The sequence below is a fragment of the Carcharodon carcharias genome, chromosome 18 (assembly GCF_017639515.1).
Source record: "Carcharodon carcharias isolate sCarCar2 chromosome 18, sCarCar2.pri, whole genome shotgun sequence".
Taxonomy (NCBI): domain Eukaryota; kingdom Metazoa; phylum Chordata; class Chondrichthyes; order Lamniformes; family Lamnidae; genus Carcharodon; species Carcharodon carcharias.
The window spans coordinates 37,300,755-37,318,302 of NC_054484.1; the positions used below are offsets into that span (position 1 = coordinate 37,300,755).

A 17,548-nucleotide genomic window follows, 5' to 3' on the forward strand; every position below is an offset into this window, starting at 1 on the left:
ATACAGCCAGGTCTTTCTACTCCTGCACCCATTTCAAGATTTCACCCCTTATTTTATATTGTCTGCCCATGTTCTTCCTACCAAAATGCATCACCCTCACACTTCTCCGCATTGAACTTCATCTGCCACTTACCTGCCCACTCCACCAACTTATCTATGTCCCTTTAAAGTTCTACATGGTCGTCCTCATAGGTTACAACACTCCTAACATCCGTTAACTTTGAAATTGTCCCCTGCACACCAAGATCTAGATCATTAATATATATCAGAAAAAGCAAGGGTCCCGATACCAACCCCTGGGGAACTCCACTGCAAACCTTCCTCCATTACTCCCTGCTTCCTATTTTACAGCCAATTTTGTATCCATGTTACTACTGTCCCTTTTATTCCATGAGCAATAATGTTTCTCACAAGCCTGTTATGTGGTACTGTATCAAATATCTTTTGAAAGTCCATGTACACCACATCAACAGCATTACCCTCATCAACCTTTTCTGTTACCTCTTCAAAAAACTCCATCAAGCTAGCTAAACACAATTTCCCCTTTAGAAATCCATGCTGGCTCTTCCTTATCAACCCATTTTTTTCCACGTGACTACTAATTCTATCTGAATAATTGTTTCTAGAACCTTGCCCATCACTGAAGTCTGTAATTGCTGGGCTTATTCTTACAACCTTTTTTGAACAATAATGTAATGTTTGCAATTCTCCAGTCCTCTGGCACCACCACTCAGTCTAGGGAAGACTGAAAAAACTCTCACTTCCTTCAATGTCCTTGGATGCACCTCATCCGGTCCTGGTGCTAATCAAGAGAATAATGACTGTCATCACTGATGACATCCTGAGCGGTATAAAGATATGTTCCAGGGGATTGGCTGCCTAAAAGGAGAACACACCATCAAGATTGACAAATGTGACACCCAAACTACACCTGTACCAAATACCAGTAATGCTGAGACACCGACTGAAAGCAGAGTTGGACAGAATGGAGAAACTTCACATTATCAAGACAAATGAAGAACCGACAGTGAGTTAATCCAGTCGTAATGGTAGTAAAATCAGATGGGAATCTGCGAGTCCATCTGGGTCCCAGAGGCTTAAACCAAGCAGTACAAAGAGAGTATCACCAGCTGCCCACAGTAGAAGCGATCATGTGTAAACTAGCCAATGCTAAATACTATTCAGCTTTGGATGCGATTTCAGGCTTCTGTCAGGTCATACGGGCAATACAGGTTTTTACGCTGACCTTTTTATTAATTCAGCTCTGGAGGTGTTCCAGTAAACAGTGAAGCAGCTGTTTGAAGGGTTAAAGAGTGTGGAAACCTATATTGACGATGTGCTAGTCTGGGGAGCCTCACGAGAAGAACAGGACCACAGATTGAGGCAGGTGCTGGCCAGAGCTAGAGAAAGGAACCTTAAGTTGAAGAAGGAAAAGTGTAAAATAGGTCTTCATGAAATCAAGTACTTGGGACATGTGCTAACAAGTGAGGGTCTGAAGCTGGATCTGAGTAAAATCGAAGCAGTTGTGAACATGCCATTCCCAGAATGTAGGAAAGACTTGGAGAGGTTTTTGGGAATGGTGACCTATCTTGGGAAATTCATTCCAAACATGTCAGACCTGACAGAACCTCTCAGAGAACTTCTACAAAATGATGTGGAATGGCACTGGGAACAAATCCACCAGGAAACTTTGACCAGTCTGAAGGGAACACTGACCCAGGCACCAGTGTTAAAGTATTACGACATCAGTCAGCTGGTCAAGATATCAGTGGATGCTCCAAAGACTGGCCTGGGAGCTGTTCTCTTGCAAAATGAGGCACCAGTGACATAGGCTTCAAAGGCAATGACTGAAACACAGCAGCGGTATACCCAAATAGAGAAAGAAATGCTAGCAATTGTGTTTGGCCTAGAACACTTCCACCAGTTTGTCTATGGCAAAGACGCAGAAGAAGAGTCTGATCATAAGCCTTTGGAAGCTCTACTTAAAAAGCCCCTGAACTGTGCACCACCAAGAATCCAAAGATTACTAATGTGCCTGCAGAAGTACGAAGTCTGAGTTAAATACAAACCGGGCAAGGAAATGTACATCACAGAGACTCTGTCATGTGCACAACGAGCCATCACAGAGGAAGAGGATAAAGAAACGGAAGCACAGGTCCACATGCTGACAAAGAATTTACCTGTTGCTGTAACCAAACTGGACGAGATCAGGAAAGCGACCAAGAACAACACCACCCTGAGAAAACTGCTGCAGATTGTGCAAACTCTCTGGCCCACACATCCGATTGGAGCCCCTTCTGCTGTACAAGAGTACTGGAACCTTCGTGAGGAACATCATGTAGCAGACGGAATACTTTTCAAGGGAGAAAAGATCATAATTCCTGCAACACTGAGGAAAGAAATGCTGCAGCGCATACATGAAAGTCACCTCAGCATAGAAACATGCAGGAGAAGAGCTTGCGATGTAATGTATAGAATGGGAGCACCGAATGATGAATGTGTGTGCAGTGTGCCATAAGTACAGTAAGTTACAGTAATAAAAAGAACCACTTCAACCACAGTGTTCCAGAGAGGCCCTGGCAATCAGTTGGAATGGACTAGTTCACATTTGACAACAGTGAGTACCTACCAGCAGCAGATTATTACTCAAAGTTTTTTGGGTCTGTGCTGCTTAGAAATGATGGTAAGAGCATCACTGTGATAAATCATTTAAAATCAGTTTTTGCTTGCCACAGCATACCTGAAGTGCTGATCTCAGATAATGGTCCACAATTCTCAGGCACTGAGTTTTGCAAATTTGCACAGGACTGGGAGTTTTGCCACACTACACCAAGTCCCAAATATCCACAATCCAACAGAATGGTGGAACATACTGTGCAGTCCCTAAAACACCTGTTGAAGGAGGCAGTGGCAGATGGAAGAGACCCCTACCTGACTCTGCTAGATTTCAGGAATACTCCATTAGAGGGCATTGGACCATCTCCAGCACAGCTCCTGATGGGGAGAAGATTAAGAACTAAGTTTCCAACTGTGCCCCAACTGTTATTTCCACAGCCAGTGAGCTACAGCATGCAGGACCTGCTCAAACTGAGACAGCAGAAGCAGAAGCAGAAACAGTACTCCGATCAAGGTGCCTGACCTCTGCCTGACCTGAACATGGGAGAGAGTGAGGATTCAGCATGAAGGGATCTGGAATCTTGATGTTGTCAAAGGAATCACAGGAAAATCAAGGTCTTTCTTAGTGCAGACTCCAAATGGACAACAGTACAGGAGAAACCAGAAATTCTTATGGAAAACAAATGAAACACAACCCTTCTCTGAACCTGAAAGTGTAGCTGGAGATCAAAAGCCAGAATGCACCAGTGAAGCAACAGATAACCAGACAAAGCCTGAGAGTCCTGAAAACTATCCAAGGGGTGATAGAGCTGGAGAAGGCCACTGTCCTTCAAAATCACCTCTGTCACCATTCAGAAATCCAGTGGAAGGATTGTAAAAAAGCTACAGAGATACAGGGATGAGTAAAAGACAAAACAGACTGATCAAAACAGAGTGAGAAAGGATAAGAGACTTTGTGTACTTGAGTTGTATAAAAGTTTTTTAAAAAAAAGAGGAATGTCATGATAATAACTGATTGTGGTCATGGCCTCCAGTATTAGATACCGTATAGTACTCTGTCCTAGACAGGGGGTCAGTTGACCTGGGAGTTAAAGGTCAGATAGCACATGTTGGAGCCTGTATTTATAGAATTCACTAACTGCAGATATGTGTTTATATAAGGAAAATATGTTATCAGTAAAGTTAGCTGAGCTACAATGTCCATGGCCTGTGTGCATCATTGAGACAAAAAGCAAGTCAAGCACACTGAAAATATTCAGTCTGTTTCTGCTTTATGGCCCTTCTGACTCACTTTCATCCTGTAACCTGGCATGAAGTGCATACTGCAGATCACATGAACTTCCTGCTTTCAGCTTCACCCAACTCCCCTATTTTGATTTTCTGTTTTTAGATACACAAGAATTGCTGCCTGTCTAATCACAGCATCCTCAGAAAGGTCACGTGAGAACTGCTGCAAACCTCTTGAGGCAGAAGCATCGTCACTTGACCTGACATTTGCAGCTACCAGCTCAGATGTAGCATGTTGTTTTGGTAGCAGTTCAGAGAAAATTTACCAGACTAATACCTAGAATGGGTGGGTTGTCTTATGAGGAAATGTTGGGCAGGCTAGACTTGTATCTGCTGGAGTTTAGAAGAGTAAGAGGTGACTTGATTGAAACATAAAAGATCCTGAGGGATCTTGACAGGGTGGATGTGGAGAGGATGTTACCTCCTGTGGGAGAATGTAGAACTAGAGATCACTGTTTAAAATTAGGGGTCAGCCATTTAAAACAGAGATGAGGCAAATTTTTTCTCTGAGGGTCATGAGTCTTTGGAACTCTCTTCCTGAAAAGGTGGTGGATGCAGGGTCTTTGAATATTTTTAAGGCAGATGTGGATAGATTCTTGGTAAGCAAGGGGGTGGTAGGTTTTCAGGGGTAAGCGGGATGCAGATTTGAGGTTAAAATCAGATCAGCCATGATCTTATTAAATGGTGGAGCAGGCTCAGGGAGCTGAATGGCCTCCTGTTCCTTGTTTGTATGTTAGTATGTATGCTCATATCTTAGAGAATATTATTTAGTCAGTATCTGCACAGGGTGATCACTTGGCATGACTGGGCTGCAGCCAAGCCAGGGGCAAAGGCAGTTTGTGTGCCAGCTCCTCCGAGAGACTGGCTCAGGTACTGGAGACTCAGATAAGGACTATGATTAGAGTAGTATACAAGAGAAACCTGCTAAGGGTTCACATTGAGACGCTTGGCGTAGAGGCGGGCCTTCCATTCAGCCTCCTGTCACTGTCAGAGAGCATGGAGGATTCTGGTTCCAAAGTGACATAGGGAATCACACAGATCTTTGACCCCAACCATTCCCATGTAGAATAATAGCCATCTCCATGACAGCGCTTGTGGACCCAGACATGACTGGTGACTGGTGGCTACTGTCCCATTTTTCAGTGCAGCCCAGATAGAAGCCATCCACATGTCTAATTGCTGTAGCTGAAGTTCAGACAGAGGTCCTGAGATCCATGCTTCCTGCCATGCAGGCCCACACTGCTGCCATCATGGATATAGGTCTAATGCCTAAAGGCTCTTACAGGTTGCTGGACTGTGTTAGCCTGTGCTGCATCTGATTACCAGGATTGCTGAGGTGCTGCCCTGTAGAAGTGACAGTGGCTCCATGGTGCACAAACCTGCTCTCCTCTCTCAGGATGACAGCGTTCATGCTCTCATTGCCATTCCGCCAGTGCCCTTGCTGTTGCCTGTTAGTCAGCCAGCCCAGATGGCAGCCACCAAGAGGAGGTGGTGCAGTCCAAAGCTGAGACCTTATGGTCATCTGCTGTCTCCCCAAGTGAAAGTCAGCAGCTTTGCACCTGCCATGCTGCAGCCACTGGCTTAGCACTGCTGGGGAACACTAGGGTAGGCAAGGGCACCTGCGAGACAGGCACTAAAGGAATGCATAAGTTCAGCCCCTTTCACATTATTGAATGTGTTTTTGGGTAAAGATGTTATGACAGGGTTTTCATTGTTGCTTTTATGACAGGATTTTAGCCAAGAAGCTGCTGCTATGGGATGTTGTGGAGAAAAGGGAAGTTGGGGAATATTGGAGCAATGGTCGTAAATAATGACCCAAAGGAACCAAAGTCTCAGTAGGTGCTCATGGACAACCCGTCTGGAGAGCAGGGGTTCTGGATGCTTCCTCACAGCCTCCTCTTCCTGAATTAGCCTCCATGTCTCCAGTGGCAATGTCTGTGTGCTCATGATAACAAAATTTTGGAGAAGTTTTGAGTTTAGAGACAAGCTAGAACGAGTATTGTAGGGCTCTGCTCGAGCTCCCTCTGAGAGATCCAGGCAGCTTCAGAATGCCAGTCGACTGCTCCAAGATATTCTGAATAGCAACATAGTTCCCGTTGTTGGCCCGTTGGACATGTATGGTCAGGTGGCGGAGCGAAGTTGTCAGCTCTGAGTACAGGGTTATCCCTTTTCTCCAAGCAGCCAGTCTCTGGCACTTTGTGGTTGGTCAAAGATGGAGGAACAGCAGACATGCTGAGGATGAAGGTGACCTGGCTGCTGCCAGATTGGTAGGCATTCGCCAACATGATGATTTAGGCATGGTTGCACGGAAACTGCATTTTAATGGAGTGGAACCTTTCTAGTTCCTAGATCTCTGCCCTTTGACATTGGGCCCCACAGAGCCACAAGGCTGCAGTCAATGGCTCCCTGGTAATCCTGCTACACTGGCACAGCCATATGTCCTCTCCTCCTGCTTCTGTCTGGTGAGTGAGGAAATGATGAACTCTCCTCACCTTGAGTTCAGGGCCTCTGTTACCTCTCCAATGCAGCAATGGACGGCGAACTGTGATGTTTGCAATATTGTCTCTCCTATCTGGAAGGACCTGGACATGTAGAGGTTAAGCGGGATGATGACCAAGGCCACTAGCAGCACCATCCTTTCCCTGCTGGTACTATTGAAGGAGTTGGTACTGTTCTATGAGTACCCCCTTGATGAATCGCAGGTGCCTCATATATTGCTGCTGGCTAAGATGGAGATAGAAGTGCTCCCTGAAAGCCCTTAGTTGATTGGGCCTTCTGAGAAGAGTCCTTCTATGTGAAGATAGCGTGGGGGTGGAGTTAAGGTAGAAGATCAGCTATGAACTTAGTAAATGGTGGAGCATGCTCAAAGTGTCAGATGGCCTACTCCTCCTCCTCATCCCTCTGTGCAGAGCTTCCCTTCTCTGCAGCCTCACCTCCATTTTCCTGTTGTGTTGTAGACCCAGAGGATCTGCAATTACAGCTTTGATGAGTGCACTACCCTTTCTGTCACAAAATTCCTCTTCCATCTCTTCCAGGAAGCAGCAGCGCTCCCAGATCCTGTAAGTTACCAGAACTCATCCAAAACATCCCATTGTATTTCCAGAATCTTTGCTAGAACAACAGCAAGTGGAAAATGCCTCACCTGCAAGTTAAATGATTGGTCCTTTAAATCATTCTCATGGTGGAGTCCCTCGTGCAGCTGAATGGCTGTTCGATGTCACAATCTATCCACTGTGAAAAAGCTTCCAGCTAATGCCCTTCCTAACATGGGGTGCTGCGCAGGTCACACTGGAAGTAACCAGAAATATTGTGTGCACCATTTTGAGGGCCTCTGGCGTCTATAGCGTCAGCTTTAGTAGTGTATTGGAGCTTAATTTTGCAGTCTATAGCCCTGTCACCCTGATATGGAGGTATTATAGAATATCACCCTTTACCCCCTAATAAAGTGTAGGACTTTGAAACACTGAAACTGAGTAATGCTTTTGATGAACTCAGTGATATAATGAAACCTTCCCTTACATGTAGTGTTTATGAGGTAAAAGTATCAATACATGTACGAAGACTTCATGCACTTCACTTGAAGTACTAATGTACTTCAGGAGGCTTGATCAGTTATGTTGGTCCCTGAGAGATGAGGTTGAAGTTGCAAAGGAGTTCAAGTGTGCTATATCTTTCATAGGTTTATTAATTCAAGACAAATGTGGGTCCCATATGTCATCATGTTCTGTGTTTATGTTTGTATGTAAACTTATTGTGTGGTAAGGTTAGCTGCTACAATTTATTGTCCAAGCCCTGATGCCTTGGGTAGAATATTACACTTTGGACACTTCATGAGTGGTTATTATTTTCTGTAGTATTCAAAATGTTGCTTACTCATTGTAGAATGTTGAGAGAGAATTTTCAAACTTTTATTGGGAATGTCAATATATAGCTGATAGGATTGTCTTAATGTTAGTGACAAAGAACGTTATGATCTTGTTGCAGAAGGTCAGCTGTCGGGGCTTCAGGGAAACAGTTGAAAGTGGGAAATAAGGCACATAGTTGACTTACAGATGACTTCATCTCACTAGAGTGATTTTTGGTCCATGTTCTGAAAAATAGAAGAAACATATGAGGGCTACTTGCATTATTCACAGCATTGTATATTGACCCAGCCTGTTGTTAGTGGTATGGTCCATAGATAAAGCACCTGTTTTATCTGGTAGACATTGGATAATAAAGATTATCAGTGGAGCAGGGCTCACTTACAGAAAATATTGTTGGCATTGGAGCCAAGAATATATCATGTGCAAACCCAAAAAATTGCATAAGTTCCTTTCATTCTTTCTTCTCTAAGAGATTGCAACTTTTGTTGGGGTGTTATTCCATAGGTCACAGAAACACTCAAGCAATTCACACAATAAACCATGTTTTATATATGACACTAGTGGTTAGTAAGATATTGGAGTGGTGCCGTCTTGGCTGATGCCAATCAAACTTTTGCCTTGTCTGTTGTCCATATGCAACCATTTGTTCTTTGGGATCACTGGTTACCTGCTCATCGTGGAAACTTTGGTTGACTCATTTATTATTTTCTCTGTCTTTAGTCCTGGTAATAATTGGCTAATTCTTCAACATGGAATCTGGTGTCTTCCTAATTTGTTTGGCTCAGTGTTTTGTAAAAATCAATAAGACACAAGCATGTGGGATGCTCTTTGAGCCACTTACCTCATCCTTTCATTGTGAACCCCTGTCATCTGACAGCCTTATCAATCATTCCATAAATGTTGCCCTCAAGACCTTTTAATCACACTTTGTACAAAAATGATTCCTATTATTAGCCCTGAAGCTGCCTTTTGTCAGATTGTATCTGTGTTTCCATGTCTTTCGCTTGTCATTTTACTTGCAATAATGTACAAAGTTAACCTTTCCTATTCTATTTAAGAAGGAAGACTCACATTGATCTAAAGACTTTCCTGACCTCCAGATGTCCCAAAGCAATTTACAATCAGTGAAATACTTTTACAATGTAGTCACTATTGTATTGTAATGTTAGGAAGAATGGCAGCTGATTTGTGCATAACAAAAGTCCTACCAATAGCAACATGATAATGACCCCATAATCTGTTTCACTGATGTTGGTTGAGGGATCAATATTGGCCAGATCACTGGGGAGGACTCCTCTCTTCCTTTTTGATCTTTTATGCCATCTGAGAGGACAGATGGGACCTTGGTTTAATGCTCTTGTAAAAGATGGCACCTCCAACAGTGCAGCACACCTTCTGTACTGCACTGTAGTGTCAGTCTAGGTTTTGTGCTTAGGTCTTCAGGAGCCTGTAGACATCCTGTGTGGTCCTCATTTAATCATTTCATTTCAATGCTCAGGAGGCCACATTTTCTCATCTTTCATCATTGCATGTTCCTCTCTTACCAGGGATTGACTTTGTGCACCTTCTCTGCACCATTTCCAGGGCTTAATAATTTCCCATATGACTTGGTGACCAGAATTTGATGCAGAAATGACAGAATATTTTTCACAGTATTGTTATTTAACTATTTTTCTTTTAAATTTCTATTTAACTGTGTTTGGTAACTATAGAAGGCCTTTTGGGATTTTCCAGAAAGTTTGATAAGCCAATTGAAAAAAAAAACATGTACCTAAGGTGGAGGGCAGTGGTTTTTGAGTATTTAAATGCTTTATCTTTATTTTCAGGCACAGGGGTTGGAAAATGTGTCCCTGGTAAGCCTCTGCTTTCACCATCTGGATTTTATTATCAGGACCAGTGGATGTCATCAAGCTGTAACGTTCAGCGTTTCAACACACCTGCAAGTATAACAGACTGTCTCCGTGGGAAAAAAGTTTACATTTTTGGAGATTCCACTATACGCCAGTGGTTTGAATATTTGACAGGATTTGTACCAGGTTAAGTTTAGTTATTTCTCATATGTATTTTGATCTAATCTCCTTTATGTATTACATATACTCCAATCCAGTTTTGTGTAGTGCCCAGGTAAATTATTCTTCCCTAAATGTGAATATATTGGTCAGAATTTCTATACAACACACCTTAGTGTACTGAATACTAGAAAATTCCATAGGGTAAATGTTTTGCTGGTGTGAGCTAAAGGGCACTTTCACCCATTCTTGATAGTCATGCCTGTGGACTCAAGATCATTACCAGTAAAACGTTCACATAGATTTTATTTTCAAAGCAAATAAGCAAATGTGATAACTGCTGAAATAAAATTAGGCAGATTACAGCTCAGCAAATGGAAAGACTCGATTTCTTTGCTATGAGTGTTGCAGCATTCCATCACAGATCCAGTATATTCAAAGTGGTGCACTGGACCATTTGGCCTCCTCCTGAGCTGAAAAAGTCCATGGAATTCTAAATGTTGATGGGAGGGAACTATATTGCAACCCTAGGGAGAGGGCTTCAATTTGAGGCATTCCAAGGGGTGCAAGTTCTTGGCTCCAGTTACATCATTAGGTTACCTTTGGGGCTTTGTAGAGAGTTTTCCTAGTATATGGTGGGAATTCCATCGAGTTCATCACCTGTTGCCACATTAAGACCCACACCTCCTCAGTGCAAGGGTAGATACAACTCATAGGTTTAAGAAGATTTCATGCACACAGGAAAGAAAAGTAATTGATCTTTGAAGAATTGATGACTAACAGTAAAACAGTGGTTACACTTCAAAGCAAAAAGTAGTTTGTTGACGGTAAAACACTTTGGGACATCTCGAGATCGCGAAAAGCACAAATAAATGCAAATCTGTTTTTCTGCCTGATGGCTTCCTCAGCTGATCTCTGAGGGAAATTATCGAAATGACACAACTTTCTTCAGACTTTGTATAGTTTTGGGTGTGCTATTTCACTGTAAGCTGGTCCAGTATGATTATCTGCCACTTCATTAGAGCAGAATTCTCCATTTTGAGTTATTGCAGAGTACTGACACCAAATATTTAAATGGCTCTGTTCCTTTCAATTAGCATAGCACTAGTTGTCTGTGGTGAACGGGGTAAATGTCCTGCCTTCCCAAACTATTTCAGCCCCTCAAAACAGCCAGCACAGTTTCCTGTCCAATGATTCTGTTATTCTAAAAATGAGGCTCATGTATGCAGCACTAAGCTGAGCAATTGAATCATTGCAATTTTTTTGAAAGTCTCACATTCTGATTTAACAACTAGCAGGAGGTGACAAATTAAATGGTTGAAATAAATTTGAAGTTGCTTCCAACTGTTCTGATCCAATTCACAAATGGTATCCTTTGTGTATGTGACTATGGTGCATTATCCTTTATTATTTTTCTCAATCCCACTGTAACCCTTTGACACTGATGTCCACCCCATCCCCTTTAGCACATCATCTTCTTAGGCCATCCTTCCATGTTCCCATTTTTGCCAATCTAACATTAGACTCTCTAGCAACATCTATTCTTCCCAGCTAACAGCTTTAACTCTGGCTTTTTCCAATGCTCTATCCTTGACCCCGGTTCTTTGTCGTCTACATGATGTTATTTGTTAACATCATCTGAAGACATGGGATCAGAGGGGATGAACCCATCTGCTACTGAAACTCTCACCAATGCTTTTGTCATCTTCAGACTCAATGCTATCCTGGCAGGCATATACCAAATATGCCTGAGACATTCGTAGCCCTATCATTCACCAACTTATGTGGGTATTTCCTAGCTTAACTGTTGGTTTCAACCACACATTCAGCTCCTCTGAAATTCAGCTGCCTTCTAATGCAAAATAGTTTTGACTCATCCATTACTGCTGTATTTGTTGACATTTCTTTGCGCCTGACCCCATAATTACCTTAATGCCCTGACTCTGGCTTCTTGTGCATCTCCCATTCCCTTCACAGCGCCATTAGCAGAAGCAACAGTACCTCCCAGTCATGCATCCAATTGCTTTCCCATCGCTGTGAAATTCATGGGGAGAAACTGCAAGATTCAGAGAGGCGGAGAAGAAAAGAGTTGACGTTTCGAGTCCTCATGACCCTTCGACAGAACTTGCGTTCGAGTCCAAGAAAGAGTTGAAATATAAGCTGGTTTAAGGTGTGTGTGTGTGGGGGGCGGAGAGATAGAGAGACAAAGAGGTGGAGGGGGGTGGTGGGGGTGTGTGGTTGTAGGGACAAACAAGCAGTGATAGAAGCAGATCATCAAAAGATGTCAACGACAATAGTACAATAGAACACATAGGTGTTAAAATTAAAGTTGGTGATATTATCTAAACGAATGTGCTAATTAAGAATGGATGGTAGGGCACTCAAGGTATAGCTCTAGTGGGTTTTTTTATATATATAATGGAAATAGGTGGGAAAAGGAAAATCTTTATAATGTATTGGAAAAAAAAGGGAAGGGGGAAACAGAAAGGGGGTGGGGATGGGGGAGGGAGCTTACGACTTAAAGTTGTTGAATTCAATATTCAGTCCAGAAGGCTGTAAAGTCCCTAGTCGGAAGATGAGGTGTTGTTCCTCCAGTTTGCGTTGGGCTTCACTGGAACAATGCAGCAAGCCAAGGACAGACATGTGGGCAAGAGAGCAGGGTGGAGTGTTAAAATGGCAAGCGACAGGGAGGTTTGGGTCATTCTTGCGGACAGACCGCAGGTGTTCTGCAAAGCGGTCGCCCAGTTTACGTTTGGTCTCTCCAATGTAGAGGAGACCACATTGGGAGCAACGGATGCAGTAGACTAAGTTGGGGGAAATGCAAGTGAAATGCTGCTTCACTTGAAAGGAGTGTTTGGGTCCTTGGACGGTGAGGAGAGAGGAAGTGAAGGGGCAGGTGTTGCATTTTTTGCGTGGGCATGGGGTGGTGCCATAGGAGGGGGTTGAGGAGTAGGGGGTGATGGAGGAGTGGACCAGGGTGTCCCGGAGGGAGCGATCCCTACGGAATGCCGATAAGGGGGGTGAAGGGAAGATGTGTTTGGTGGTGGCATCATGCTGGAGTTGGCGGAAATGGCGGAGGATGATCCTTTGAATGCGGAGGCTGGTGGGGTGATAAGTGAGGACAAGGGGGACCCTATCATGTTTCTGGGAGGGAGGAGAAGGCGTGAGGGCGGATGCTCTATCTCTCCGCCCCCCATACACACACCTTAAACCAGCTTATATTTCAACTCTTTCTTGGACTCGAACGCAAGTTCTGTCGAAGGGTCATGAGGACTCGAAACGTCAACTCTTTTCTTCTCCGCCGATGCTGCCAGACCTGCTGAGTTTTTCCAGGTAATTCTGTTTTTGTTTTGGATTTCCAGCATCCGCAGTTTTTTTGTTTTTGTTTTTATAAGATTCAGAGAGGCTCAGTAAGAAACAAAACTGCTAGATTCCTTTATTCCTTTTTGGCTCCCTCTTGGTATATGTGTTCTTAAGTCGACAAAATCTACACAATGCAATTTTCAATACACTGCATCCTACATCCTTCCCTTTCTTAGTTAATGAGAGGCATAGCATATTCCAATATATGTTTCCAAAAGTGTAAACAATAAACTTAATCATAACTTGAACATTCAACTTAGCCAGTAACTTCATATACATATTGTTGTATTAATTTAACAATGCACTCAGTCATATACAATGAGATGAAAGATTTGTTCACCAACTGAAAAAATACACTTCATAACATTATCACTTAATATGACAGACATTTTTTCGCACAAGTAGGATATCATCTGGCATCAGATATAGTCTCATTGAACTCGTTTTCTCCATCTGAGATGTTGATGTCTGAGTTTACAAATGGTGTTTTCAGTGCTCTGAAGAATTAAGCATTTTGTGTGATGATTTGTGAATCAGGCTTAGCAGTGATCATTGATCCTTCTGTGTTGGTCACAGCAAATGAAGCTTGGGAGTGAGCCTGGATGTCATAAGGGGCTGCTTGTTTTCCAACATGACCATTAGCTTTCACATACACCTTATCACCTGGCTTCAACAGCATAGCTCTAAATTTCACGTTTTGCTCTGCATTTACTTTCGTTTGATGCTTCTTTTCTCAATTGTGTTCATGTAATTGTTGATCATTAGCTCCGCTGGGAGCTCAGCAGGGTGTGTGCACGTAGGATGTGCAAAGTTAAGTTTAGCTGGAGGTTAAGTGAGGAGTCATTCTCTATATGCAAAGAAAGCCATACAACTCTTGCATTCCGACTCACTCTCCACTGAAGTTGTACAAATCTCTTTTCTCAAGGTGCATATAAATCTCTCAACTTCTCCATTAACTCTTGGCTAATGGGATGTGATTTTTCAATGAGTGAAACTCATGTAGTTGGCAAATTTGCTAAACTTGTCATTGTTGAATGGGGATCAATTGTCACTTCTCACCCTTTGAGGGATTCCAAACAAGGCAAAAAATCTGATCAAACTTTGGGATGACCGCTTTTGTTGAAGTTGATGTAACTATTTCCACAATTGGAATTCTGTTGTAGCCGTCAGTGACAGCAAGCAGGTTTTCAGCAGTGGGAAAATCTGCAAAGTCAACACTAACTTCAATCCCTGCACTTGGGGATAGTTCTGACGTCGCGAGAGGATCACCAAGATTTGACATTGTCAATGCTTGAAGTGGCAAACTCTGACTTTGTGCTCTCCCATGTAGGCAATTCCTGGGAATCATACCTTTTCCCTTAGGAGTTGTTTGTTATTGACAATGCGCTGGTGGCCTTCATTTGCTTTATCGACAGTACATTCCCTCAATGAGTGGCGGGATGACAATAGAGTGGCTGCGTGACACGAGATCAGACATGGTTGGAATGGTGAGCTCTTTCGAACATTGTGAAGACATTGTAATGTGCATGAGCAACTTCTTTTGTAGACACTCTCTCGATCACGTCTTTCCAGTTTTGAGATTCCATAGCTGTCATACTTGGTTGCAATGCCTCATCCTGTTTCGTTATCACTTTGATGTCAGCTGTTTTCGCACCGCATTTCGGCTGACATAGTTAAGATGTTGTTCGGAAACTTTTTCCTCACGACCAGTAGGACTGACTGTCGGCAATGGATGTTGCAGAAGAGAGTTTGCTGTGTTGAGCTTACCTGGATGATACTCGACATGGAACTTATACTTTGGTAGTTTGAGTATCCAACTCTCTATTCGAGTGGGTAGTTTATTGTTGAACAAGCCTACTATTGGTCTATGATCAGTTATTATTTCAAACTCCCTTCCTCACCATTGAGGTCAAGTTTAGTGAAGTGTTTAGCACCATTCACTATCTCTATGATATCGATTATCAGTGTCAAGTGTCTTTCTCGTTGTATGGCTTGGTTTGGTGACCGTGTAGCAACATGGATTTCAGTCTGCTTCTCACTCTTGGGTTCCTTGATAACTTGTATGGAGACCAAAAGTGTAGGCCCATTCCAACCTTCTCAATAATGACAAGGTCAAGTAGGCACTGAAGTTCCTTCTGTTTGCTTTCTGACATGAAATGATATTCATTGGTGCTGATGTACAACTTGGGTATATTAGGGTATACATTAAGCTTGTATGTAACACTTTTCAGTTTGCTGATACCAGTGAAATGGTCAGCTTGCAATTCAAGAATATTGTTAGTTTGTATTGGAATTGCGTATGTGACTGCAATCATGTGCAGATCTGCACGTCACATACTCCAGGTATGACATGCTCTCTAGTAAGTGCCTCAAAAGTATCTTCCATTTCTTTATCTCCATAATGGAGAAGTAAGGCCTTTGGTCCTTTGTCATCTGTGATTGCAAAGCCTGCCATGACACCTTCAAAACAGCTCCTTTTGCCAATGTTTGAATAAAACTGATGGCTCCGAATGGACATCAAAAGGTGATACATTGGTCATAGACAATGCCACCCTGATCCAACACCATACATGATTGTGTTCCTTTCAAAGAAAAACCTTTCTGTAATGAACGGAAATTATGTTTTTTTTGATTTGATGGTTATTTTGGTGAAATCACTGTGTGTGTACACATTGTACAGGCTTTGCTGTTGCTAATCCCAAGCTAGAGCACCTCCTGTGTGTATTAAATCTCCAATTTAAAATGCTGTTTGTCGAAAGTAGGCAAACAGCTCCCAAGAGTTTCAAAATGCAAATGCTTCCTGTTTTTTGTCATCACTGTTGCCAGAAACAGTAAGATTCTGCAAGGTTCAGAACTACTCCATGTGTTGTTAAAACGTGGACTACTTTATTCCTTTCTACACTCCCTCTCCTGTTATCTGTCTGTGGTAGCCTTACATGGGCAAAATACAAAATGCAATTTTCTGTACCCTACAACCACCAATGCATTGCTCAGCCTCACCCTGCCTCTGAATTTCACATGGCTGTTCAGTCTGAGTGGTTCTTAGCTCTTCTGTTTACCCAGTTATCCAAGTTCTTCCTCGCGTAACCACTGGCTGTCACCTCAATTACTTACCAGTCCACTAGCCCACCTGCCTGTTTCCTCTGAATACTTCTCAGGACATTTATTGAGCTGCCTGTCTCAATTATTTAACCTGGCGGCTGGCTTGTCCTCCTGAACACCCCATCCTTATATGAAGCTGATGGTTTAGGTAGAGTAGTTTGAGAGATGAGAGACTGTCTAATTTAACAACTGAGATTCTAAGTGATTTATCTATTCTATGCCTATTAATTTTTATTCACAGAATTAAATTTCAGCATCAAGTTAAATGATGTGGCATCTTCTGTTTTAGGTCTGAGGGAATTTGATCTCGGCAATTCTAAAAAAACCGGCCCTCATCTCGCTTTGGATATAGACAACAAGATCAAAGTGGAATATTATGCCCATGGCAAACCCATCCGAATCTTACCCATTTCGAGTCAGGATCTACCATTCATTGCAAATAAACTGGATGAGATTAAAGGAGGAAAGAGCACCATTATAGCCTTCACCATATGGTGTCATTTCAACACTTTTCCAGTTGAACCGTACATCCGAAGGCTCCAGAACATCCGCAGGTCAATTCTACGATTGCTCGACAGGAGTCCAGACACACTGGTTGTAATAAAGACTGCCAACGTCCAGGCCCTTCCACGGAACGTCAGTCTCTACAACAGTGACTGGTATTCCTATCAACTAGATTTAGTGATGAGAAAGATGTTTGAGGGCATCAGCGTGGCATTTGTGGATGCCTGGGAGATGACAATAGCACATTATCTGCCACATGACTTACATCCCCAGCAAGTCATTATAAAGAATGAAGTAGATGTGTTTCTTTCATATGTATGTCCTTTGGAAAAGAGTTAAATACTGTTTTAGATCAAACTTGGTAATCATGAGATTCATATTACATGACAGAATGAAGAGATGAGCAATCAGGACTACGAGAATTCTGAATGTGCTTTTTAAGTGAATGCACTATTTTAATTTAAATGTGGATGCCCTACAGGTTGTAATGTTTTTGAAATTGATAGTAGGCCAAATGTGAAGAATACTTTGTGACACGTAGATTATTGTTTTTACAATATGCTTGCAGGAAGGCTATTATGTGGTTATATTGTTTTTTTGAATTGCTCTTTTGAAGCATTGACCCCTTCTTGGTATATGATCCCATTTGTACCTTGCTTGCCAAATAACTCTTGAGGGTGTGAACCCAAAAAAGTCACAAATGTTTCAAGCGAATTAGATGAATGACGATGGGATTTACAAGACTAGATTTGCAAACTTTGATATACTTGTGAAATGATGTAAGTTGCTAGCGACGGTGTG

The 17,548-nt window shown here is 42.5% G+C and overlaps 1 protein-coding gene across 1 annotated transcript in view; it reads left to right on the top strand.

The window, feature by feature from the left end:
* The window catches only part of LOC121290889 (NXPE family member 3-like), a 45,769-nt gene extending 28,683 nt beyond the window's left edge, over positions 1 to 17,086 (top strand). The window contains exons 4-6 of the mRNA XM_041211917.1: positions 5,442 to 5,446; positions 9,568 to 9,805; positions 16,533 to 17,086. Coding sequence (XP_041067851.1) covers positions 5,442 to 5,446; positions 9,568 to 9,805; positions 16,533 to 17,086 — 797 coding nt within the window. The remainder of the gene's footprint in view (positions 1 to 5,441; positions 5,447 to 9,567; positions 9,806 to 16,532) is intronic.
* The last annotated feature ends 462 nt before the right edge of the window (positions 17,087 to 17,548 follow it).